General features: G+C 41.7%; 1 protein-coding gene across 3 annotated transcripts in view; it reads left to right on the top strand.

Moving 5' to 3' along the window:
- Nucleotides 1-24270, top strand: part of LOC115092050 (intraflagellar transport protein 88 homolog) — a 283575-nt gene that overhangs the window by 60697 nt on the left and 198608 nt on the right. For all 3 annotated transcript variants that reach the window (XM_029602517.1, XM_029602518.1, XM_029602519.1), the window contains exon 10: nt 16947-17049. In XM_029602517.1, the coding sequence (XP_029458377.1) occupies nt 16947-17049 (103 nt within the window). The remainder of the gene's footprint in view (nt 1-16946; nt 17050-24270) is intronic.

The raw sequence follows: 24270 nt of genomic DNA, 5'->3' as shown, positions 1-24270 counted from the left end.
GCATTTTTAAACAATTTCCATGCCTGTTGTACATTCTTAACCTTTGTAACTGCACCTTTCAGTTCTTTTTCTATCTTCTTCATTTATCACAGTCTCCCTTTTGAAGTTTTGTTAGAGCTGTAGATTTACTTTTGTCCCCCTTCCAGTCATTAATTCAAACTGGATCATGTTATGATCATTATTGCCAAGTGGCCCCACCACCATCACTTCTCTCACCAAATCCTGCATTGCACTAAGAATTAGATCTAAAATAGCTCCCCCTTTCGTTAGTTCCTGAACCAACTGCTCCATGAAGCAGTTGTTTATTCCATCCAGAAGCATTACTTCCCTAGCATGTTCCGATGTTAAATTTATCCAGTCAATATTGGGATAATTGAAATCACAAAACAATAAACAGTTAGTATTCGTCACAACGAGTACAATATCTACTAGAAAACGTTATGAAACTCACTTTTTATTTTTACATGTGCTATATGAATATTATTTTTTTGAATTTTTTAATTCTTGGAGGACCATCATAACACCCGCGGGCTTACTGACTTATTCATTATCATGTATAGCCTCTTCGGGTCATAATTAATCATAGGTCCAAGTCCATATCTTTTATTGCTGAACACTTTTATCTTTGTTTTTCGTTTTAATCTTATTTTTTCAAAAACATTTTAGCGATTTTTTTCTTAAAAAGTAGAAAGAGGTATGATACTTTCCTTTAAATGAAGTTTCTTCAATGTGGTGCAACCGCACTCAACGCCTTAAATTCGGAAGATGATACAATGGTGCAACCGCACTCAACGCCTTTGAATTCGGAAGATGATGCAGGAATTATTTCCTTTTTCCAAGGGCGATTAGCCCTGCTCCAGCCCAACGTATGTTTCGCTCAATGCTGCTTCAGGGGCTGCTGTCAACAATAAATTCTTCCGAACTGCTCACTGAAAAGTCCTCTTATTCACTTACTCTGCTTTCACTGCAGACCTTACCGCCGTTTCCTCACTTGTCGGCCTAACGCTGACTAACGCAGAGTAAGTGGATAAGAGGACTTTTCAGTGAGCAGTTCGGAAGAATTTATTGTTGACAGCAGCCCCTGAAGCAGCATTGAGCGAAACGTATGTTGGGCTGGAGCAGGGCTAATCGCCCTTGGAAAAAGGAAATAATTCCTGCATCATCTTCCGAATTCAAAGGCGTTGAGTGCGGTTGCACCACATTGAAGAAACTTCATTTAAGGAAAGTATCATACCTCTTTCTACTTTTTAAGAAACAATCGCTAAAATGTTTTTTAAAAAATAAGATAAAACAAAGATAAAAGTGTTCAGCAATAAAAGATATGGACTTGGACCTATGATTAATTATGACCCGAAGAGGCTATACATGATAATGAATAAGTCAGTAAGCCCGTGGGTGTTATGATGGTCCTTCAAGAATTAAAAAATTCAAAAAAATAATATTCATATAGCACATGTAAAAATAAAAAGTGAGTTTCATAACGTTTTCTAGTAGATAATTGAAATCACCCATTATTACTGCATTGCCAGATTGGTTAGCTTCCCTTATTTCTCTAGCATTTCATCACCTGTCTTATCATTTTAGCCAGGTGGATGGTAGTATATTCCTATCACTATACTTTTCACCAAAACACATTGGACTTCTACCCTTAAAGATTCTACTGTGCATTTTATCCTGTTGGACTATATGCCATCTCAAATACAAAGTGCTACCCTATCACTATCCCATTGGTTATCCTCTTTCCACCCGGTCTCTGAGATGACAATTATGTCTACCTCGTTATTCAGTGCTATACATTCTAATTCTCCCATCTTACTTCTTAAACTTCTGGCACTGGTATACAGACATTTCAAAGTATGTTTTTTGTTGGTATTAACAACCTGCTTATTCATTGACAAGGATAATTTGGAATCTTTTAACTCAGGTGGTTCTTTAATTATAAGCACATGGAATACTTTTGCTTTTATTGGAACCTCTCTGTTGGGATGCCCTAACTCTGTTTCATTAGTATCTTTTGACAATACCTCCCTCTGAACCTTGCGCTGCTGAGCGACTGCTGGCTTTCTCCTTAGAGCAGCTCTTAAACTAGAACAATCTCCTTTTTAAAGGTTAGTGCCAGGAGCCTGGTTCCACCCTGGTTAAGGTGGAATCCATCCTTTCAGAAAAGATTCCCCCTTCCCCAAATTGTTGGCCAGTTCCATACAAAACTGAAACCCTCTTCCCTGCACCATCATCTCCTCCACACATTGAGACTCCAGAGCTCTGCGTGCACTGTCAGTGGTCAAGCAGTGAGTCAGGGCCAAACGGGCCAGCAGGTTTTTTTGTGTTTTTTTTCTCACTCTCCTGTCCAGAGAGATACCTACTGGGGAAGTGGCTCAGAAAGCAGGGAAGATGGAGCACGTGATCCAGATCCTTGCTACATGGTAGCAGCAATTGCAAAATGTCATACAGACTCAATTTGACTAGCAGCAGATTCTGCAGGGACACCTTGTGCTGCAAAACAGTGTTAACTCAGGTGGCACAAACTGTGCAGACCATTGTGGCCAGTTTAACCCAGGCGAATCCGTTACCTCACACCCTGTTTAAAATGAAGGCAGGTGATGACCTGGAGGTCTTCCTGAGAAATTTTGAAAGGACTGCTTGCCTTTCGGCGTGGCCCAAAGCCAATTGGCTTGACTAATTTACCCATGGACAGAAGTCAAACAGCTTTTCAAGTAGCTTGGCTTTACCCAAGGCAAGTCTTACCTCACAAATCTGCTTCACTTTTTTGAAGGAGTTAATAAACACTTGGATTTTCAGAAGGCGTTTGACAAAGTTCCTCATGAGAGGCTTCTAGGAAAAGTAAAAAGGCATGGGATAGGTGGCGATGTCCTTTCATGGATTGCAAACTGGCTAAAAGATAGGAAACAGAGAGCAGGATTAAACGGACAATTTTCTCAGTGGAAGGGAGTGGGCAGTGGAGTGCCTCAGGGATCTGTATTGGGACCCTTACTTTTCAATATATTTATAAATGATCTGGAAAGAAATACGACGAGTGAGATAATCAAATTTGCGGATGATACAAAATTGTTCAGAGTAGTTAAATCACAAGCAGATTGTGATAAATTGCAGGAAGACCTTGTGAGGCTGGAAAATTGGGCATCTAAATGGCAGATGAAATTTAATGTGGACAAGTGCAAGGTGATGCATATAGGGAAAAATAACCCATGCTATAATTACACAATGTTGGGTTCCATATTAGGTGCTACTACCCAAGAAAGAGATCTAGACGTCATAGTGGATAACACATTGAAATCGTCTGTTCAGTGTGCTGCGGCAGTCAAAAAAGCAAACAGAATGTTGGGAATTATTAGAAAGGGAATGGTGAATAAAACGGAAAATGTCATAATGCCTCTGTATCGCTCCATGGTGAGACCGCACCTTGAATACTGTGTACAATTCTGGTCGCCGCATCTCAGAAAAGATATAATGGCGATGGAGAAGGTACAGAGAGAAGGGCTACCAAAATGATAAAGGGAATGGAACAGCTCCCCTATGAGGAAAGACTAAAGAGGTTAGGACTTTTCAGCTTGGAGAAGAGACGGCTGAGGGGGGATATGATAGAGGTATTTAAAATCATGAGAGGTCTAGAACGGGTAGATGTGAATCGTTTATTTACTCTTTCGGATAATAGAAAGACTAGGGGGCACTCCATGAAGTTAGCATGTGGCACATTTAAAACTAATCGGAGAAAGTTCTTTTTCACTCAATGCACAATTAAACTCTGGAATTTTTTGCCAGAGGATGTGGTTAGTGCAGTTAGTATAGGTGTGTTTAAAAAAGGATTGGATAAGTTCTTGGAGGAGAAGTCCATTACCTGCTATTAATTAAGTTGACTTAGATAATAACCACCGCTAGTACTAGCAACGGTAACATGGAATAGACTTAGTTTTTGGGTACTTGCCAGGTTCTTATGGCCTGGATTGGCCACTGTTGGAAACAGGATGCTGGGCTTGATGGACCCTTGGTCTGACCCAGTATGGCATGTTCTTAACCCAGACAGGACAGCTGCCTATGTGGAAGTCAAGGTTGCTATCCTGGAGAGAGCTGGGTGTACCCCAGAAACATACCGGCAGCAGTTCCAGTGAAGATTCCTACAGCCTGGGGAGAGCCCCTGAAATCTGTTTAATTGCTTGAAAGATGCCATCTGGAAGTGGCTACAGCAGGAGACAAAGATTGGTGCCAAAATAGCCCGACAGGTGCTTCTGGAGCAATTCTTAGATGGGCTTGACTGACCTATGTGAAATTGGGTTTGCCAACACACAGGGCTCACGTTGGAAAGAGCACTAGAAGTGGCGGACACCTTCCACCAGGCGCAATTAATGCCTGATGTGGTAAGTAGGATAAAAAGACAACCCATACGAACTTCTTGGTGAGGCATGGAGAGTGAAGCTTTCCAGCAGTGACCCTCAGAAGTGGAGAGCTCATCCACAATCTCTTCCAAATGCTTTAACTGTGGTCGGAGAGATTATTTAACAAAGAACTGTCGTTTTGAGGGCCCGGAAGTTATAGATGTCAGCTTAGTGACCAAGCCAACACCATTTATTTATTTACATTTTTGTTATATACCGCATTCTGCAATGGAAGTAAGTTGAAGTGGTTTCCAGAGGTATATACATAATAAAAATGTTAAACTCACAAAACACATATAAAGTCTCTGGGGATAAGGAAAAATGCTTGACCTGGAAGAAGAAAAGTACCTCAGGGAGTTCAAATCAGCCCATGAACGGAACTGTGGATTATTTTTCCTTCTGTGCCTTTTATGCGGGGAATAGTCATCAGGAGGACCGCTGGCAATTTAGAAAGTTCGAAAATAAAGAGCCCTCAAGGAAATAGACTAAAGGCAAAAATGAACCTACACAGTGGGCATGCTGTTTTTGTAAAGCACTGGACCATAACGTCAAAGAGTGCCCATGATTAGATGACACGGAATGCGAACGCCAGCTGGAGGAACAGCGCAAGAAAGAGAAGGGACCAATAATAGAACCCAAGAATAAAAATGAAAAATGAAAAGAAGAGTGGGTGAACACATTTGCAAAGCTACAGAATTGTAGTTTAGTGGATATCCCTCATCAGCGTCGCAAGGAGTTCATGATCCAGGTGGAAATGGACGAAGTCCCCACCCAAGCATTGGTGGATTCAGGATCGGGCAAGACTCTTGTTTGTGAGGCCTCCTCCAAAAAGAGTTCATCAATCTCCCAAAAAGATACACTTAACTGCGTACATGGGGACAAACAGGAATACCCAACTAGTCAGGTTCTGCTGATGACCACAGCAGGTGAAGCCATTATAGAAGCTTTCCTGAGCTCCCATACTTGATTATTCTGGGACACGATTGTCCCCAGTTTCTGACCCTGTGGTCTCAGCTCACAGAGAATCAGGATAGTCAACCCAAGGTTGGGTCACTGGTGAGGAAAAGCCAGGAATTAACCCGGACACAGCTGAACGCCCGGCCTGACAATGCCGAGCTGAGGGGGAGGGTATGTGAGGGAGCATGTTAAGGAACTCCCTCAGAATGTGAATCGGTTATTTACTCTTTCGGATAGTAGAAAGACTAGGGGGCACTCCATGAAGTTAGCATGGGGCACATTTAAAACTAATCGGAGAAAGTTCTTTTTTACTCAACGCACAATTAAACTCTGGAATTTGTTGCCAGAGGATGTGGTTAGTGCAGTTAGTATAGCTGTGTTTAAAAAAGGATTGGATAAGTTCTTGGAGGAGAGAAGTCCATTACCTGCTATTAAGTTCACTTAAAGAATAGCCACTGCCATTAGCAATGGTAACATGGAATATACTTAGTTTATGGGTACTTGCCAGGTTCTTATGGCCTGGATTGGCCACTGTTGGAAACAGGATGCTGGGCTTGATGGACCCTTGGTCTGACCCAGTATGGCATTTTCTTATGTTCTTAATACCTTAAAGGACCTGGAACAGATATCTGTACCGGCCCTCCTTAACTCCCAGGCCCGCGAGGGATTCTGGGATAGGGTAGTCCTGCAAGCGGGGATAAGAGACCACAGTCAGAGGGATGAAGGAGGCCCAGGGAGAGAAATAGAAGCCTCAAGAATATGAACTGTAAGTTACGTTTGTTTTTGTTGAAGTGCTCAAACCAGCTAACTATTTTGTTTTAGTGCTCAAACCAGCTATTTTGTTTATTATTGCTTAACAATAAAGATACTTATAAAGATTATTGCCACAGTCCAGCCTGGAGTCTGTTCTTTGGCTAGTCCTGACTGCTTGGCATCATAGAAGGAGCTAATAAACATGGATAAAGGTGAACCAGAAGATGTGGTATGTTTGGATTTTAAGAAGGCGTTTAACATAGTCCCCCAAGAGAGGCTCCTAATAAAATTAAAAAGTCATGGGATAGGAGGTAATGTACTTATGTGGATGGCAAACTGATTAAAAGACAGGAAACAGAGAGTAGGATTAGATAGTCAATTTTCTCAGTGGAGAGAGGTAAACAGTGAAGTGCCTTGGGAATCTGTACTTGTTCCGGTACTTTTTTAATATAATTATAAATGATTTAGAAAGGGGAATGATGAGTGAGGTGATCAAATTTGCAGATGACAAGCTGGGCGAATAAATGTAGTCAAAATGACTATCCTCCAGAAACTATTAAACGTCTTCCAACATATACCCTTGGACTCTTAAGGCATCATTCTTCCAAGATTTACAGAGTCAGATGTGTAGGTTTATGTAGTGGCACAAGCAAGCCAGAATAAAACTGAGCAATCTTTGGCTTCCAAAACAAAAGGGGGTTATGACTTTGCTGAATTTTCAGCTCTATTATTGGGCTACTAGATTGGCATGTTTAAAGAACTGGTATGGTAACCTAGATGCGGATTGGCTTGCCCTAGAAAGGGAGCAGGCCGATGAAACTAAGCTGCCAGGGCTTTTATTTTTGCTGGCCTACTCACAGCTGAGCAGGTGTATTTATAGAAATAGCCTCACTGTTGCTCATATGCTACAGTTATGGAGGCAAGTTATCACATGCTTAGGGGGAAGTACCAAGTCAATTTTGCCTACCTCTCCCATCTATAAAAATCCTCATGTTTTGGGGTGTACATTTACCTGCATTCAAACACTGGAATAAGAAAGGCTTGGTTTGTGTAGCCAAATGTGGGGAGATCAGGGTTTTATTTACTTACCAAGAGCTGGTAAAGGAATTTGATTTGCCAGATAACTCCCATATGAATTACTTGCAGATTTGAAGGGCCTTAAGTAGTAAACTCAATCTGCAGAGTCCCCTTTGCCCACTTACTAGAATGGAATCATATCTATGTGATCCAGGCGCCTTAGCCAAAGGGGTGAGAAATATTTACTGGGGAATTTTCCTGAAAAAGAGTGAATCAGATACCCCCCAAAACTTAATAGATAAATGGAATGAGGATCTAAAGACAAACCCTGACTGTTAAAGAATGGAAGGGGATTTGGATCAATACACATAAGCTAACTATATGCTGTAAAAGAATAGAATTAACAATGAAATTGTTACATAGAACATATTATACTCCTACTTATTGTGCCTGATTATTTCCTGACAATAATGCCATTTGCTGGAGAGGTTGCGGGGAACAAGATACATATGTGCACATGGTATTGCCAAGGAGTGTTATTGTTTGACATTTTGAACAGTCTGATATATTTGCAGTCTAAACTGGGATTGTTGGGAATATGGTAAGGCTTGCAAATTCCAGTCAAGTATAGGCCTTTGGTGAGTCAAATTATCCTTGCAGCGAGATTTGCAATCACCACATCCTGGAAATTCAATCCTGATCCAGCCTATTGGCGTGAACAAGTTAGAGACATTACGGATATCATGAGACTGCGTTATGATCTAATGAATAAAAGTTTTAAGTATCAACAAAATTGGGGGTGTTACCTGGAGTACTATTTTTTGTACTGTTTGACATGGAATCAAATCTGTAGTGCCATAGTGAGCCTAGTGCAGCTAATATGGAATACATATGAGACCTCTCATGTTTTGTTGGTTTGTTTCACGTTTGCCAAATATGATTGTCCCTGCTTGCTCTCAGTAATCTAATGTTGAAATATAACTGATGGGTTTGTATACCTGAAAATTGTTAAATAGAGTTATAAAAAAAAAAATTTGCACATGACACAAAATCATTCAGGATACTTAAATCACAAGTGGATTGTGATAAATTGCAGGAGAAAATTGTGAGACTGGAAGATTGGGTAGCCAAATGGCAGATGAATTTTAATGTGGATAAGCACAAGGTGATGCATATAGGGAAAAATAACCCACGATGTTAGGTTTCATGTTAGGAGTTACCACCCAGGAAAAAGATCTAGGTGTCATAGTGAATAATACATTAAAATCGTTGGCTTAGTGTGCTGTGGCAGTTAAAAAAGCAAACAGAATGTTAGGAATCCTTAGGAAGGGAATGGTGAATAAAACAGAAAATGTCATATTGCTTATATCACTCCGTGGTGAGATCGCACCTTGAGTACAGTGTTCAGTTCTGCTCGCCATATTTCAAAAAAGATATAGATGCACTGGAGAAGTTACAGAGAAGGGCGAACCAAAATGATAAAGGGGATGGAACGGCTATTTATTTATTTATAATCTTTTCTATACCGTCGTTTGGTGGGGACCGTCACAACGGTTTACATTAAGGCTCTTAAAAGTAATGATACTACAATTTGTCCGTTTACATAGGTGCCATAAGGTTCGGTAACATAGTTTATCAATGTTCGTTGTTAAATGTGATTAATCATGTCCATGTCTTTCCTTCTCAGTTTTAATTACAGAGCTAATTTTACAAATGTAACTTATCCATTAGTAATGGTGTGCTATATCTTAAAAACTACACACTTAGTGAATTTCTGCAGTGTGTATGGTTGTTTAATTGTTCGTGCTTTGCCCATCCCTGGCTTCTATTCTCCCTTCTCTTTCTGGAAAGCTTGTTTAAATAGCCAGGTTTTCAAACTTTTTCTAAAGGTTTTGCTGTATCTTTGTAACCTTAAATCCAAGGGCATGGAGTTCCATAGTATGGGTCCTGCCAATGATAGTACCCTCTCTCCTTCTTGTGTTAGTCTTGCTGTTTTGACTGATGGTATAGTCAGGAGAGCTTTGTTTGCTGACCTTAGGTTTCTGTTAGGGACGTGTACTCGAAGGCTGTATTTAACCAGTCTGCGTTTTCGTTATGTATTAACTTATATATGGTGCACAATGTTTTGTATTGGATTCTTTGTTCAATCGGAAGCCAGTGTAGTTCAGCCAGTGTTTCCGTGATATGTTCTCTTTTGTTTTTGCCGGTTAAAACTCTTGCTGCTGTGTTTTGCAAAACTTGCAGTGATCTTCGTGAGGTGTATGGTAGACCTAGTAGAAGTGCATTACAATAATCAGGGCTTGCAAATATCAACGCTTGTAGTACTGATCGAAAGTTAGCAGTTGTTAGGAGTGGTTTGAGTCTTCTGAGGACCATAAATTTAGCATATCCTTCCTTTACTTTCAGAGATATGTGTTGTTTTAAGCTTAGTTCAGTGTCAATTATTACTCCTAGATTCTGTACTTTCTAAAGACATTAGGGCCTGTTCAGCTTGGAGAAGAGACGGCTGAGAGGAGATATGATAGAGATCTATAAAATCATGAGAGGACATTAACTACTAGTTAATGTAAATTGGTTGTTTACTTTTTCAGATAATACAAGGACTAGGGGGAACTCCATAAAGTTAGCAAATAGCACGTTTAAAACAATCGGAGAAAATTTGTTTTCACTCAACACATAATTAAGCTCTGGAATTTGCTGTCAGAGGGGCCAATACAATACAGTGCGCTCAGGCAAGCGCACTGTTTAACCCGCTGTCGGACGCGGGTTAAATAGGCGCTAATCCACCCCTAATGCAATTGGGGGATTAGCGCCTATTTAATGCGCGTCCGACGCGGAGTGACTGAGTTAGCTCTTATCACATGTAAATGCATGTGAATGAGGCTATTACGGTACTCATTCACTCCAAATGCAAAAAGATAAATGTGTGTCTCAGACGCACGTTTATCGCTCGGATATTAACGCCTGCCTGGAGCAGGCATTAATAGCTGAGCGCATTGAAAAGAAGTACAGAAAAGCAGAAAAATCTGCTTTTCTGTACTTCTTTTTTAAAGTAAAAAAAAAATCTGCAGACTGCCAAGTTATGAAGGCCGACGCCGGTAAACTCTGCATCGGTTTTCATAACCGGCCGTCTGCCAGTAATGAAAATGGCAGCCAATAAACTCGGCGGCCGCACTCTATATCATCCAGACTGCGGGTTGCATTAGCAAGAAGGCGCTAAAGTTGCGCAAGCGACCATAGCGCCTCCTTCCTAGCGTGACCCCCTAATTTACATATTGCATGGCGCTCCCCTTGCAGGCGCCATGTGTGCGTTAAGAAAGCGGGTGCTGAAAAGTCAGCGCCTGCTTTCCGCGAAAATGATTGCATCGGCCCCAGAGGATGTGGTTAAGGCATTTGCTTATCTAAGTTTAACAAAGGTTTGAATAAGTTCCTGGAGGAGAAGTCTTTAAATTGCTATTAGTCAAGTTGACTTAGGAAATAGCCACTGCTTATTAACTGCATTAGTAGCATGGGATCTATTTTTTTTTCCCCATCATTTTTATTGGAGATTTCACAAGAAATACAATGACACATTAACGGTAGAAACATAACCAACATGAAACAGGAGAATGAGTGTCATGACAAAAGCCGAACTCGCCGCATATATTATCGTATATGACCAGATCCTACTACCACATAAAGTATGAGTGCAACTGCACTGAAATTGCTTATACAAGAACCTTCATTTAGTGAAACGAGTAAGGTAAATAAATTGAGACTGAAACCTCTCAATTTTTTTTTTAGTTTTGTTTAACCCCTATTTTCCTAACCCCCCCCCCAATGGTATGGGACTAAATTTCAATGCTATGTAGATTTTCCTTGATTTTGGGGGACAGGAAAACCAGAAAGGGTTCCACGTTGCCATCATCATTTGAGATTTTTTGCTGGCGGTCCGCTTTGCAGAGAGGTATTCCAACGTGAATACTCGGATCATTTTTTGGAACCAATGTTTTGCTGAAGGTGGGGTTTGCAGTATCCACTGACTCGGAATAACTTTCTTCCCCATAAGACCCATTTTCAGAATTAAGAGCTGGTCTGAATCGTTCCACTCTGTATCATCCAGAGTGCTCTCGCCAAAAAGCCATAAGTTCGGGTCTACTTGTAACTTTTTCCTCAAGATCTCCCTTGCTTTGGTACAAATTTTATGCCAGAAACTCTGGATATGGGGGCATGTCCAAAACATATGGATATAGTCCCCCGGAGATTGATCACATTTTGGACAATGATCTGAAGGGGCTTGGGAAGCCTTAAATGCTCTGTTAAAATTTTTGTGGCATTTTTATTGGACACTTATTTGGGTCTTCCTGAAGAGAGCATTTTCTGAAATTTTTGGGCTGTTTAGAAAGCAATTTTTAAAAGTTTGATATTAGAGGTGAAACTCAGACCATGCACCCCATCTCTGATAAAGAGTTTGTAGGGTGTCTTCAGGGATAGTGTTATTAAGTGTTTTCCTAATAAAGGCTATAGATGGTTTCACATCAGACTTCGGGACCGCTAGAATAATCTGGCGTAAAATTAAGGAAGAGTGTGGTTCGGAAAATGGAATTCCAGAGGATTCAAGAAAGTGCCTCACCTGCCAGGTAGCCATAAAAATGTTGAGATGGTATGTTAAATTCTGCTTGTATATCTTGAAAGCTGTACAGTTGTTGGGTTTCAGGGGAGAACATTTGGTATAAGCTTGTCAACCCTTTAGCCTTCCAGTTAGTGAACACCGTGGCTCCCAAACTGGGTACGAACATGGGATTCTGACTAATGGGCTGTAGTGTCAAGGTGGTACTTGGGTGGCCTACTAGCTGACATAGATAGGCCCACGCTTTTCTGCAAGAAAGGATCAAGAGGTGTGCTTTTAAATGTTTAGGTAATATTTTGAATGGGCACTGTATAACTAAGTTCAGTGATGGGATCCGGTACCATTGTTTAAGATAAGGATAGGGAATATATCTTGAGGTCTCAAGGAGAAAATCTTGAACCCATTGAAGCATCGCAGCGAGTTTATACATCCGAAAATTCGGACACCCTATCCCCCCTTGAGCTAAGGGTCTCGATAGGAGCTGGAGGGAAACCCGGGCTTTCCTCCCGCTCCACAGAAAAAGGAGAAACAACTTATATAACTCTTTCTGGCCCTGCTTCGAGATCCAAATAGGCACCATTTGGAGAATATAGAGCCACTTCAGTATGATCATCATCGTAAAAGATGGATTTTCCCCCATAATGATATGGGCAGAGACGTCCAAAGGTTAAGAGAATTAGAAGTTGCCTGTACCAGGGGGCGGATATTGGCTTATATAATAAAGAAAGGTCAGCCGGAATCCATACCCCTAGGTATTTCATTTCCCCTTTTACCCATCTAAGAGGAAATGTGCCGGGCCACCCCTGTTGGACATTCCCGCAGACATCCAACGCCTCAGACTTCTCCTGATTGATTTTAAGCCCAGCGAAGCTACCGAAGTCTTTTCGAAGTTTTAGAAGGGACAAGAGCGACTTGATGGAGTCTGTTAAGAAAATCAGCACATCATCTCCAAACACAGCGACTTTGAATTCTGCAGGATCTTAGGAGAAACCGAATATATCAGGTGCCGCAGCTATTTTGCGTAGCAGGGGTTCTATGGATAAGATATAGAGTAAGGGGGAGAGGGGACAGCATTGGCGCACTCCTCTTTTAATGCACACTGCGGAAGATTTTGAGCCATTAGCAAGTATAAAAGAGGTCAGGTTATTGTATAGAAGACTAATGTATTGCAGTATGTTACCCTGAAAACCAAAACGTAGCAAGACAGAGAATAAGTATTGCCATGACACTCTATCGAACGCTTTTTCAGAGTCAAACCTGATGGCCAAACCCTGTAATTTGTGGGATTGAGAGACAGATATTGCAGAAAGAAGTTTAATAATATGGGAGCTTGCAGATTTGCCCTTGACGAACCCATTTGGTGCAAAGAAATTAGAGTTAGGAGAACAATAACGATTCTATTGGCCAGGACTTTTTTGCTAAAATCTTGCAATCAGAGTTTAGGAGTGATATCGGCCTATATGAAGCGGGATTTGGGGGTTCTTTTCCTGGTTTAGCAAGAATGGTGATATAAGCTGTGTTCAGATCCAGATCCCATCTGGGCCTGGTGACTTTCCTGATTTGGCTCCGGAAATTATGTTAGAAACCTCTACTTCCTGGATAGGTCGATTTAAAAATGTTAGTTGTGCTTCAGAAAGTCCATGGCCTCTCATAGGTTGCATGTTGTGACATATAGAGTACCATCCAGGCAAGGTGGTGTTGATGGCACCGAAGTGGCTACGGCATCCATGGTTTGCGGATCTGATTTAGTTCGCCATAGAGAGGCCCATCAGGTTGGGTCATCTTCAAAGTCTGCTCAGACAAGGACCTATCTTCTCGGATTGGGTGGATTGCTTTTGTCTCATGGCTTGGCTTTTGAAAGGAGATGGTTAAGAGCAAAAGGGTACTTGGTCGGTTATTGCTAAGCTGCTTCAGGCACAGAAGACTGTCCACCAGGCTGGCTTATGTCAGGGTGTGGACAGTGTTTGAGGCCTGGCGTGTTCAAGAGGACCTGGATCTGTTGAGGGTGGATATCTCACACATCTTGGCTTTTTTGCAGCGGGGCTTGTCTAAGGGTCTCACCTATAATTCACTTCAAGTAGAGGTGGCAGCCTTGGGATGCCTTTGAGGAAAGTTGCAGGGCAAGCAGTTGGCGTCTCATCTGGATATCATATGATTTCTCAAAGGAGCCAAGCACTTGCGACACCCAGTGCGGCGTGTATCCTTTGTAGAACCTTAACTTGGAATAGCGAGCTCTTTGTAGTTTGGCATTTGAACCATTGTGAAGGAATTCATTGAAGGATCTCACTTTGAAAACATTTTTTCTGGTAGCGATTTGTTTGGCAAGAAGGATTTCAGAGCTTCAGGCTTTGTCCTGTAGGGAGCCATTCCTGTGGATTTCTGAGGATGACGTCTCCTTGCGTACTGTACCCTTTTTTTTTTGCCATAGGTTGTTTCTTCCTTTCACTTCAACCAGACGGTGGAGCTTCTACCTTTCCAAATTGGTCTGGAGAGGGGAAGCATGCGAAGGAACTTCACTTTTTGGATGTGTAGTGAACCCTGTTGCGTTATTTTAAGATTATCAACAGTTTCAGACATTCAGATCATCTATTTTTGTTCGGGGTGCAAAGAAAGGAACGAAGAAGTCTAAGGCCACTATTGCTTTTTGGTTAAAGAAGACTATTTTTTCAGCCTATCTCTGTGGGGGTGGAGCGGTCCCGAAGGGATTGTGGGCACATTTGTCTAGAGCGCGAGTGACTTCTTGGGCTGTCAGTTTGTTTGTTTGTTTGTTTGTTTATTTATTTATTTATTTATTTATTTATTTAACATTTTTATATACCGGCATTCGTAGGACACATCATGTCTGTTCACAAGTAACTGAGAGAGGAAATTACAATGAACGGGGAGGGGGGGCTAACTGGGACATAGTTGGATAATATATTAGGCTGGATAAAATATGAAAGTACAAGGAAAGAGTTAACGAACAAGGATACAACTTTGTTGAACGACATGGAACACTGGATATCCATGTAAGATTAAGTATGCATAGACAATGTTCAGGAGGCGTGTGTCTGCACTTGTAAACTTAGCATATAAACTTATTTACAGTGTAAAGGAGGCAAGTGCACTTTTGTACAATTAAATGCAAGGGGTAGGGGGGAGAGGGAGGGAGCGGGGGGGGGGGGGGTGGCGGGAACAAGGATACCTTAAGGCAGGTATTTTGAAAGGGGGGTTGAAGGGGGGGTGAAAGGGCGCGGTGGAGAGGAGGTTGCCGGGCCCAGGAGAAAAGGAGTAGGAGGGAGCAGGGGGGGGAGCTGGAAAGGTGGGGGGGAGGTCAAAGGGGCAGTTGGTGTCACCACAGGAGATTTGGAGAATGGCCACATGGTCTTCTCTTTACGCTTTCACCAGGCATTAGTGGTTGAATGTGCGGGCGCCAGAGGAAGTCTTCAGTCTAGGGGACTCCAACCTACGTTCACCCTAGAAGGGGAAGATATTTAATTTGCGATATAGCTCTATCTTGGCTTGGGTACAGGTCAATACTAGGGACTACAGGTGGCCCTGTTGGTTAAGTAGCAGTGCCTGAAAGGTTTTTAGCTCTCTGCCTCCATCTGCTGGTAGGGATGCATAAGCCTCTTGTTTGGACTGATCTGTGGTATTCCAGGATTGAAAATTAGCAGGTAAGAACCAATTTACCTTTAACTGTTTAAATGGCTGATGTGGCATATTCAGCTGCTTATCTTGCTAATTGTAGCCGGATAACTTTTATCTGGCTATAATTTAGCCATATAAAAAAAGGGGCATTTCAGGAGCATTCTGGGAAGAGGCCGAGATATCCGACTAACTTAGCCAAACATCGGGTATATCCGGCTAGGTTAGCTGGATAACTTTAGGCCTGCTTCAGAGCAGGTCTAAAATTATACAACTTTATGTGGCCAGGTAACGTGCTACGTAACCCGGTAACTTAAAAAGATATCCAGCTAAGTAGTGCTGTCATCAGCATTTAAACTACAGTAAACCATAAACTGCCCAATCCCTCCCCACCCCTAAACCTTTTTTAAATAATAGCGATTTGCCCAATATTGTAAGCCAGGTTCCGTCCCGCTTTGCGATCAGTCTGCCTCTGCCTCTACCCACCCACAAGGAAGAAGTGTCTTGCCTGCAGCCCCATCCCCCTGCTCTTCCCCATCCCTGCCAATACCTTTTTCAACTTAGCTGAGGGGATTTTAGGATATACACCTAGCTTGTATTATGCTTTTGGGGGGAGGGAGGGGGATTGGGCTGCTTATGGTTAACTTTAGTTTAGTTGCTGATGACAACACTACCTTGCCGGATATCTTTTCAAGATATCCGGTTAAGTAGTACTTTATCCAGCAACACAAGGCCGTGTAAATAAAAAAAAAACAAAAAAAAACAAAACAAAAAACCTACCCAGCTATATTCAAACAGAGCCGATTAGTCTTTTTAGTTATCCGGCTATATGTAGCTGGATAACTTTAGGCTGATATATTTAGCAAGTCGCTTCTTCCGCTGAATATGAGACAAGTTATCCAGCTAACTTTTAGCCGGATAACTTGTCCACTAACTGGCCTACTAAATATAGACTTCTGTATATTTACTTCTTAAGAATCATTCTAAAGCCTGGTTTTATGAGACTACCTTTTGGAAAGGATGATTAATTATTAACTAGAATATATTATCTGATAAGTCACTTAAGTACGTTTTTGGATTTTACTGATACTGCTTTAGGGATTAGATTTACATTTCAGTTGCTTAAGAGTACCGCTGGGTTTAATTTTGCTAATAAAGAAAAATGCTTTGTTGTTAGACTGTCTGACCTTTGATTACATTGTTTTAATGCCTTAGATCTCTTTTAATTCTTGTTTTGATATAGATGTTCTTGTATTCTTTTTTCATTGTTATACACTGCCATGAACTCTAGCAAATGGAGCAATATACAAATATAAGATATAAATAAATAAATACTAATACTGTTTGGGTGGAAATATACTTTTTTCTGTTTCCTGATTGAGGAAATAAGGCACTGAAGTATTCTGGCCTAAGTACCTTTTTATGTTTAGACAGTTTTATTCTCTGGATGCTTGGGTTATTTTGCTTACAGTGACTGACATAAATGTTTAAGACATTGTTACATGCCCTTCATTTACTTGGAAATTTCAGACTTTGCTATCTTTCATATCTGTATATGCTTCAGATGTTTTCAATTATTTATTCCTCTACAGGTCCTCTTCAACCTAGCCAGCCAGTATTCAGCAAATGATATGCATGCCGAGGCACTCAATACATACCAAGTCATAGTGAAAAATAAGATGTTTAGCAATGCAGGTAATTGGATATAACAAGCAGTAATATCATTAGTAGCAGTTCCCATTAAGAATTTTATCATTTCATAAAGTGTGACCAGTTTGCTGAAATTTTTGCTTTAGTCTTGCTGTTTTGAAATAATCAAAATGTGAAAATGTCGGTCATCTGTGTTGCTCAAATAACAAGTGGTGTGCATTGCCATGCAGAAGATCTGGATTTGATTCTTGGGACTTGATTCTTTGGATTGCTCTTGAGGCTGGCCAGGGATGCTGTAGAGAGAGTTTCAGGTATTGTTCAATGGTGTTACCTAGTGGCCAGACCTGGGGGTCCATATTAGTTGGGTTCCAGAGAGTGGCCCCTGGCCAAAGGAGGTTCCTGTGATGGCTGGGCTAAATCTGGATCTACATTGAACAATGCTAATATAAAAAGTGTTTGTTTAAAATGACTAAAAGTAAAAAATTATAGCAATTCTTTTGAAGAAGAAAATAGATCTAACAGATCTGAGAGCCCCATCTCTAATATCTGTACATGCAAATGTTATGGAATACAATAAATGTAGATCCTAGAATTGTTTAGTTGTCTTATTTTAGACATAAACAGTCAAGTTTGCCCAGAAGCCTATTCCTCTTCCTCAGACACTTCTCAAACTCAAAAAGTTGCCAAAGGGCTTGATTTCTGGAAGGAGATTTTTCTGCCAATCCTTGCTATTTGAAATCCTCATTTGATACCTGTCATGCTGGTTATAAATGGAAGACGCAGGACTACAAATATCACAATGGTCATAAACTGAAATATTTGGCCGCTCTGTACTCAGTTGAAGAAAGGACAGGTTGTGCTTTCAGCAATCTATGCATGGTGTGGCATATCAAACCCTGTCTATAATGGGGTTAATGGTGTCTCAACTGATTATTGTAATGTGCTGTATGTTGATTTGACAGCTGAGAACATACAAGACCTAGCTGGCTGAAAATGCCAGCTCTGCTTTTAGATTACTCATGAGTCCTATATTGGCAATCTCCACTGGTTGCTGGTTTCTGCATGGGCCTAATTTAATATATTATGTCTGACTTTTATGGCTATGAATGAGATGAGTCCTTAGTATTTAAAAAAAAAAGAGGTTGTCCAGTTAAGGGCTCTGTCATATTCTGAGTTATGACTGGAGAAAACACGTTCTCTGAGGACAAGCAAGATGGCAGTCTTCACAAGTGGTTATCATAATCCAATGGAGCCTGGCCTCTAACTTTTTATCTCAGTTTCTAGAAGTTTAACTGGGGACCTCTTCATCTTCTTTTCCATGGAACCCACCAGTTGTGGTTCCTCACTTTCTTCCTCCTAGGCCTGTGTTTTCATTTTTTTGATTGCAATATCATTTGTTGTGGGGCCCTTTGGTCTTGTTCCATCTCCTAGTAGTTTCCTTAGGTAAGTTTTTGCTTTCCATCGTGGTGCTGTGTCAGCACACCATTGGTGCTGGACGGGTGTCAGTTCGCCTGCCACAATTGAATTGGACTTTTCCTCCCTGCTTTTCTTGTTGGCCATGTCTGGTCGGTTCCAGCGGTGCCCTCTGTGCACCAGGGTTATGTCTATCACTGATTCATATACTATGCCTGGGGGCATCAGGTGACACCTGGAGATGCCGACTACGTGCTTCATGACGATAAAGAAATGACTCTCGACTGGAGCTGATGGAGAAGTAGTTCTGGTACTGGCAGTCTGTGGGATTGGCATCGGAGGTATTGGCATCGAAGGACCATGGAGCTGTACCAGTTGAGGATGCGCCTGCATGGAAGGGGAGTAGTTGGTTCCTTCCATGTCGAGTATCAATAGAGCACAGAGGGTCAGTCCCTTGCTTGGCTTTTCCCAATTGAGGGAAATGATGGGTTCTATCTCTTGGACGTAGCATCGTGGCGTTACAGTGCTGGGCATCGAGAGACATCTAAACAAGCACCAGCATCCATCTCAATTGGTGCGTGATGCTGGGGGTGGGGGTAGTCCAGCAGTAGCCAAGAACCCCCTGAAATGGAGGAGAGCTCATCCTCACCAATGACCTTGGAATTGTGCTAGTCTCCAAGGATCCAGATGTCTGCCACAGATACACCTCCTGGTATCTAGGAAGACTTGGTCATCCCTCCCTCCTTCTCAGTTGGTGTTGGTGTTGACTACCTTTGAGGAGGAATTGGACAGAAAGATTCCACAGGCTTTGGACAAGGCACTGAGAGGCCTGGGTGCTCCCAGCATCAAGGGCATTGGGACCAGCGCAGGCTGAGGTTGAGCCACTGAATCTGTACTAATGCTGGTTCCCAGAGGTGAGTTAGGATCAATGTCAGCAGTTCTGATGGTGATCTCCAGCCCATTGGGAGAAGAAGCTTCTCTAAGGCACTCAAGTTCCTCAGGATCCAGGTCAAAGTGGACAAGTGCACCCCTGTCTGAGACCTTGTCTGTGGATTGGGTACCATCAGCATTTTCACCACTGGCCTACCAGTCAGGTCTGAGTCAGATGATGAGAACATAAGAACATGAGACCAAAGGGCCATCAAGCCCAGTATCCTCTTTCCAACAGTGGCCAATACAGGTCACAAGTACCTGGCAGAATCCCAAGGGGTAGATAGATTCCAAGCTGCAACTATACCTTAATAATTTATTTTTATTTTATTTTATTTAGAGTCTTTTCTATACTGAACTATAGCATATTGCCTTCACTCCGGTTTACATTAAACAAACAACTTAGTACATATAACATTTCCATATGTTAACATATTAATAAGTTTACAAAAACTAGATACATTTCAGTCTCAGATATAGATTATTAACAGGTAGACAAGAAGAATAACGTACGTCCGTTATCAAGAGAGACACTTGGAGGTTGTTATGACATGAGATGTAATATAGAGATGTTAATTTTACATTGAATGAGAGAGTTAATGTTCCTTTTAAAAATTGAAATGAGTTAAATAGATATACTAGAAATATGGGGGGTGGGGAGGAATGGTGGGACAGAAAGGATGTATCAGGAGAGAGTAGAAAAGAAAAGAAGATCAGAGGGGATGTGGAACTGGATATGAGAGAGTTGGTTTATCCAATGCCATCTATGAATAATGGTTAATGGACTTTCCTCCAGGAACTTGTCCAAACTTTTTTTAAATGCAGCCACACTAATAGCTTTCACCACATCCTCTGGCAATGAATTCCAGAGCTTAATTATGTGTTGAGTAAAAAAAATACTTTCTTCTATTAGTTTTAAATGTATTACCTAGTAACTTCATTTTGTGTTCCCTGACTTTAAATTTTTTGAAAGAATAAACAAATGGTTAATGTTTACTCGTTCCATTCCACTCATGATTTTATAGGCTTCTATCAAATCTCCCCTCAGCCATGTCTTCTCTAAGGTGAAAAGTTGTAACCTCTTTAGCCTTTCTTTATAGGGGAATTGTTCCATCCCCTTTAAAATTTTGGTCGCCCTTCTTTGTACATTTTCTAATTCTGCTATAAGAATATAAGAACATAAGAAATTGCCATGCTGGGTCAGACCAAGGGTCCATCAAGCCCAGCATCCTGTTTCCAACAGAGGCCAAACCAGGCCACAAGAACCTGGCAATTATCCAAACACTAAGAATATCCCATGCTACTGATGCAATTAATAGCAGTGGCTATTCCCTAAGTAAACTTGTTTAATAGCCATTAATGGACTTCTCCTCCAAGAACTTATCCAAACCTTTTTTGAACCCAGCTACACTAACTGCACTAACAACATCCTCTGGCAACAAATTCCAGAGCTTTATTGTGCGTTGAGTGAAAAAGAATTTTCTCCGATTAGTCTTAGATGTGCTACTTGCTAACTTCATGGAATGCCCCCTAGTCCTTCTAATATTCGAAAGTGTTAATAACCGAGTCACATCTACTCATTCAAGACCTCTCATGATCTTAAAGACCTCTGTCATATCCCCTCTCAGCCGTCTCTTCTCCAAGCTGAACAGCCCTAACCTCTTCAGCCTTTCCTCATAGGGGAGCTGTTCCATTCCCTTTATCATTTTGGTTGCCCTTCTCTGTACCTTCTCCATCGCAACTATATCTTTTTTGAGATGCGGCGACCAGAATTGTACACAGTATTCAAAGTGTGGTCTCACCATGGAGCAATATAGAGGCATTATGACATTTTCTGTTTTATTAACCATTCCCTTCCAAATAATTCCTAACATTCTGTTTGCTTTTTTGACTGCTGCAGCACACCTAGCTGATGATTTTAAAGTATTATCCACTATGATGCCTAGATCGTTTTCCTGGGTGATAGCTCCTAATATGGAACCTAACATAACCCTATATGCAACACCTTGCACTTGTCCACATTAAATTTCATCTGCCATTTGGATACCCAATCTTCCAGATGTGGTGACCAGAATTGCACACAAAACTCAAGAAGAGATTGCACCATGGAGTGAAACAGAGGCATTATGATATTCTCTGTTTTATTCGCCATTCCTTTCCTAGTAATCCCTAGCCTTCTATTTGCTTTCTTGACTGCTTCTGCACACTGAGCAGAAGATTTCAATATATTTTCAATGATGACACCTAGATCCTTTTCCTGTGAGTGGTGACTCCTAATGTGGAACCTTGCATTGTGTAGCCATAATTTGAGTTACTCTTCCCTAAGTGCATTACTTTGCACTTGCCCACATTAAATTTCATTTGCCATTTGCATGCCCATTATCCTCTTGCAATTTCTCACAATCCTCTTGTGATTTAACAACTTTGAATAATTTTGTGTTAACAGCAAATTCGATCACCTCATTTGTTGTTTCTATTTCCAAGTTGTTTATAAATATACAAGCCGTTAAGCCCGTTAAAACAGGCGAGATTCCATCAATCAGACTGGCAGGTCGGTCAGAGCCGCTCTGTTCTCCACAACTTCTTAAGCTTCCCACTTACTCACTGATATCCTATTCCCTTTTCCTTCCATTCCCTCTCATCTTCCCCTCTCACCTCATCCACAACCCCTTCCTTCTCCCTCAGCCCTACTCCTCTCTGTTTTTCTCTTCTCCAGAACATCTTACCCTTCCCACTTATGCACTCATATCCTCTTACCTTTTCCATCCATCTCCTCTCATCTTCTCTTTCCTTCCCCTCTCACCTCATCCACAACCCCTTCCCTCTCCCTCAGCCCTCCTTCATTCCCTCTTTCTCTTCTCCACTTCTTACCCTTCCCACTTATGCACTTGTATCCTCTTCCCTTTTCCTTCTATCACCTCATCTTCCCTTTCCTTCCCCTCTCACCTCATCCTCAACCCCTTCCCTCTCCCTCAGCCACCTTCCACTCCCTCTTGATCTCTTCTACAGGGCCAGCTGTTGTCCCTCTCTCCGTACCTCCCTCCCTGTGTACTGTGGCTTCTCACTGCTGTCCCTTTGCATGCTGGTCCTCCCTAACCCATTCCCCGGCAGCGGCACGGGCTCAGGCTGTTGTCAACCCAACTTTTCACTGCTGTCCCTCCCCCCTTCCCCGGCTTCGGAGGGGACGGGCTCAAGTTGTCGGCCCATTTTCACTGCTGTCCCTCTCCCTTCCCAGCTTCCTTCCCCCTTCCCCGGCAACGGACGGATGGACGGGCACAAGTTGTCGGCCCGACATGCTCGCCGGGGGTGTCTCTCGCACGCTTGCCTCACCACCGGGCTCGTTGCTAGCCCGCTCGACGCTGCTCCTCCCCGCCGCAAAATGTCGTGTCCGTCACTGCCCCTCCCGCTGCCGCCGCCCACTGTGACTGGCGTGCTCTGTCTCCCGTGCTTGCGCGGCATGTCGGGCAGAGCTCTGCTCCGCGGAAGATCTCCGGGGGGGGGGTCCTTCCCTCTCTCCCTCCCTCGCGCGCGCGCCGCCGCCGCTCCTGCTCTTCGCACCGCCGCCGCTCCTGCTCTTCGCGCCGCCGCCTCTACTGCTCCTCCAGCGCCATTTTAACAGGCACGCTCTGACCGACGTTCTCGCATGCGCGGTAGAGCTGCTCTCTACTGCGCATTTGCGGCACGACGGTCAAGCTTCATTTATCTAGTTAGATTAAAAAGCAGTGGTCCCAGAACAGATCCTTTGGGCACTCTGCTATTCACCTTTCTCCAGTGGCAAAATTTTCCATTTAGCTCTTCTCTGTTTTCTATCTTTTAACCAGTTGGCAATGCATGATAGGACACTGGCCCCTATCCCATGACTCTTTAATTTCCTAAGAAGTCTCTCATGAGGGAATTTATCAAATGCTTTCTGGAAACCCAGATACACTATATCATCTGGTTCACCTTTATTCACATGTTTATTTACACCCTCAAAAAAAATGTAGCAAATTTGTAAGGCAAGACTTCCCTTGGCTAAATCCATGTCTTCTTTGTCCCATTAAATTATGCCTATCTGTATATTTAGCACTTTTGTTCTTTATGATAGTTTCTACCATTTTCCCTGGCACAGATGTCAAATTCACTGGTCTATAGTTTCTTGGATCACCCCTTGATCCCTTTTTAAAAACTGGCATTACATTGGCAAACCTCCAGTCTTCAGATGCCATAGATGATATTACTGATAGTTTACAAATTTCCAATAGCAGGTCCATAATTTCATTTCTCAGTTCTTTCAGCACTCTGAGGTGTATACTATCTGGTCCAGGTGATTTGCTACTCTTTAGTTTGTCAATTTGCCCTAGTACATCTTCCTGGTTCACTGAGATTTATCCCCTATACTGTATATATATCCCCTACCTGTATATATATTATTCAAAATGTATTATATCAAAATTTTTAAATACATTCACATACATGTATCTCAATATATATATATATATATATATATATATATAGATAGATAGATATAGATATATATGTCACAGTACATATTATGAAATAACATTCATACTACACATTCATCCACAATTACACAATACTTTTTTTTTTTAAACTATAGATGACAATTGACCTAACAAAAATTTTTGTCTATCTGATATCTCCAATTTACCGCAAGATTTGGCAATACAAATTGTGCAAAAGATATTGGGTAAATTGGAGATATCAGATAGACAAAAATTTTTGTTAGGTCAATTGTCATTTATAGTTTAAAAAAAAAGTTTTTTTTTCAGTTTGAGGGTAGATATTTTCACCAGATAAAAAGCATTCCGATGGGGTCTTCTTGGCCCCATCAGTTGCCTGTTTGTATGTGGCCAACTTTGAAGACAATTTCATATTTTCATCCCCTTTTTGGAAGGAGATGATTATATGGAAGAGGTTTAT

The sequence above is a fragment of the Rhinatrema bivittatum genome, chromosome 5, assembly GCF_901001135.1.
Source record: "Rhinatrema bivittatum chromosome 5, aRhiBiv1.1, whole genome shotgun sequence".
Lineage (NCBI taxonomy): Eukaryota > Metazoa > Chordata > Amphibia > Gymnophiona > Rhinatrematidae > Rhinatrema > Rhinatrema bivittatum.
This window is presented reverse-complemented; position numbering and strand designations above follow the sequence as displayed.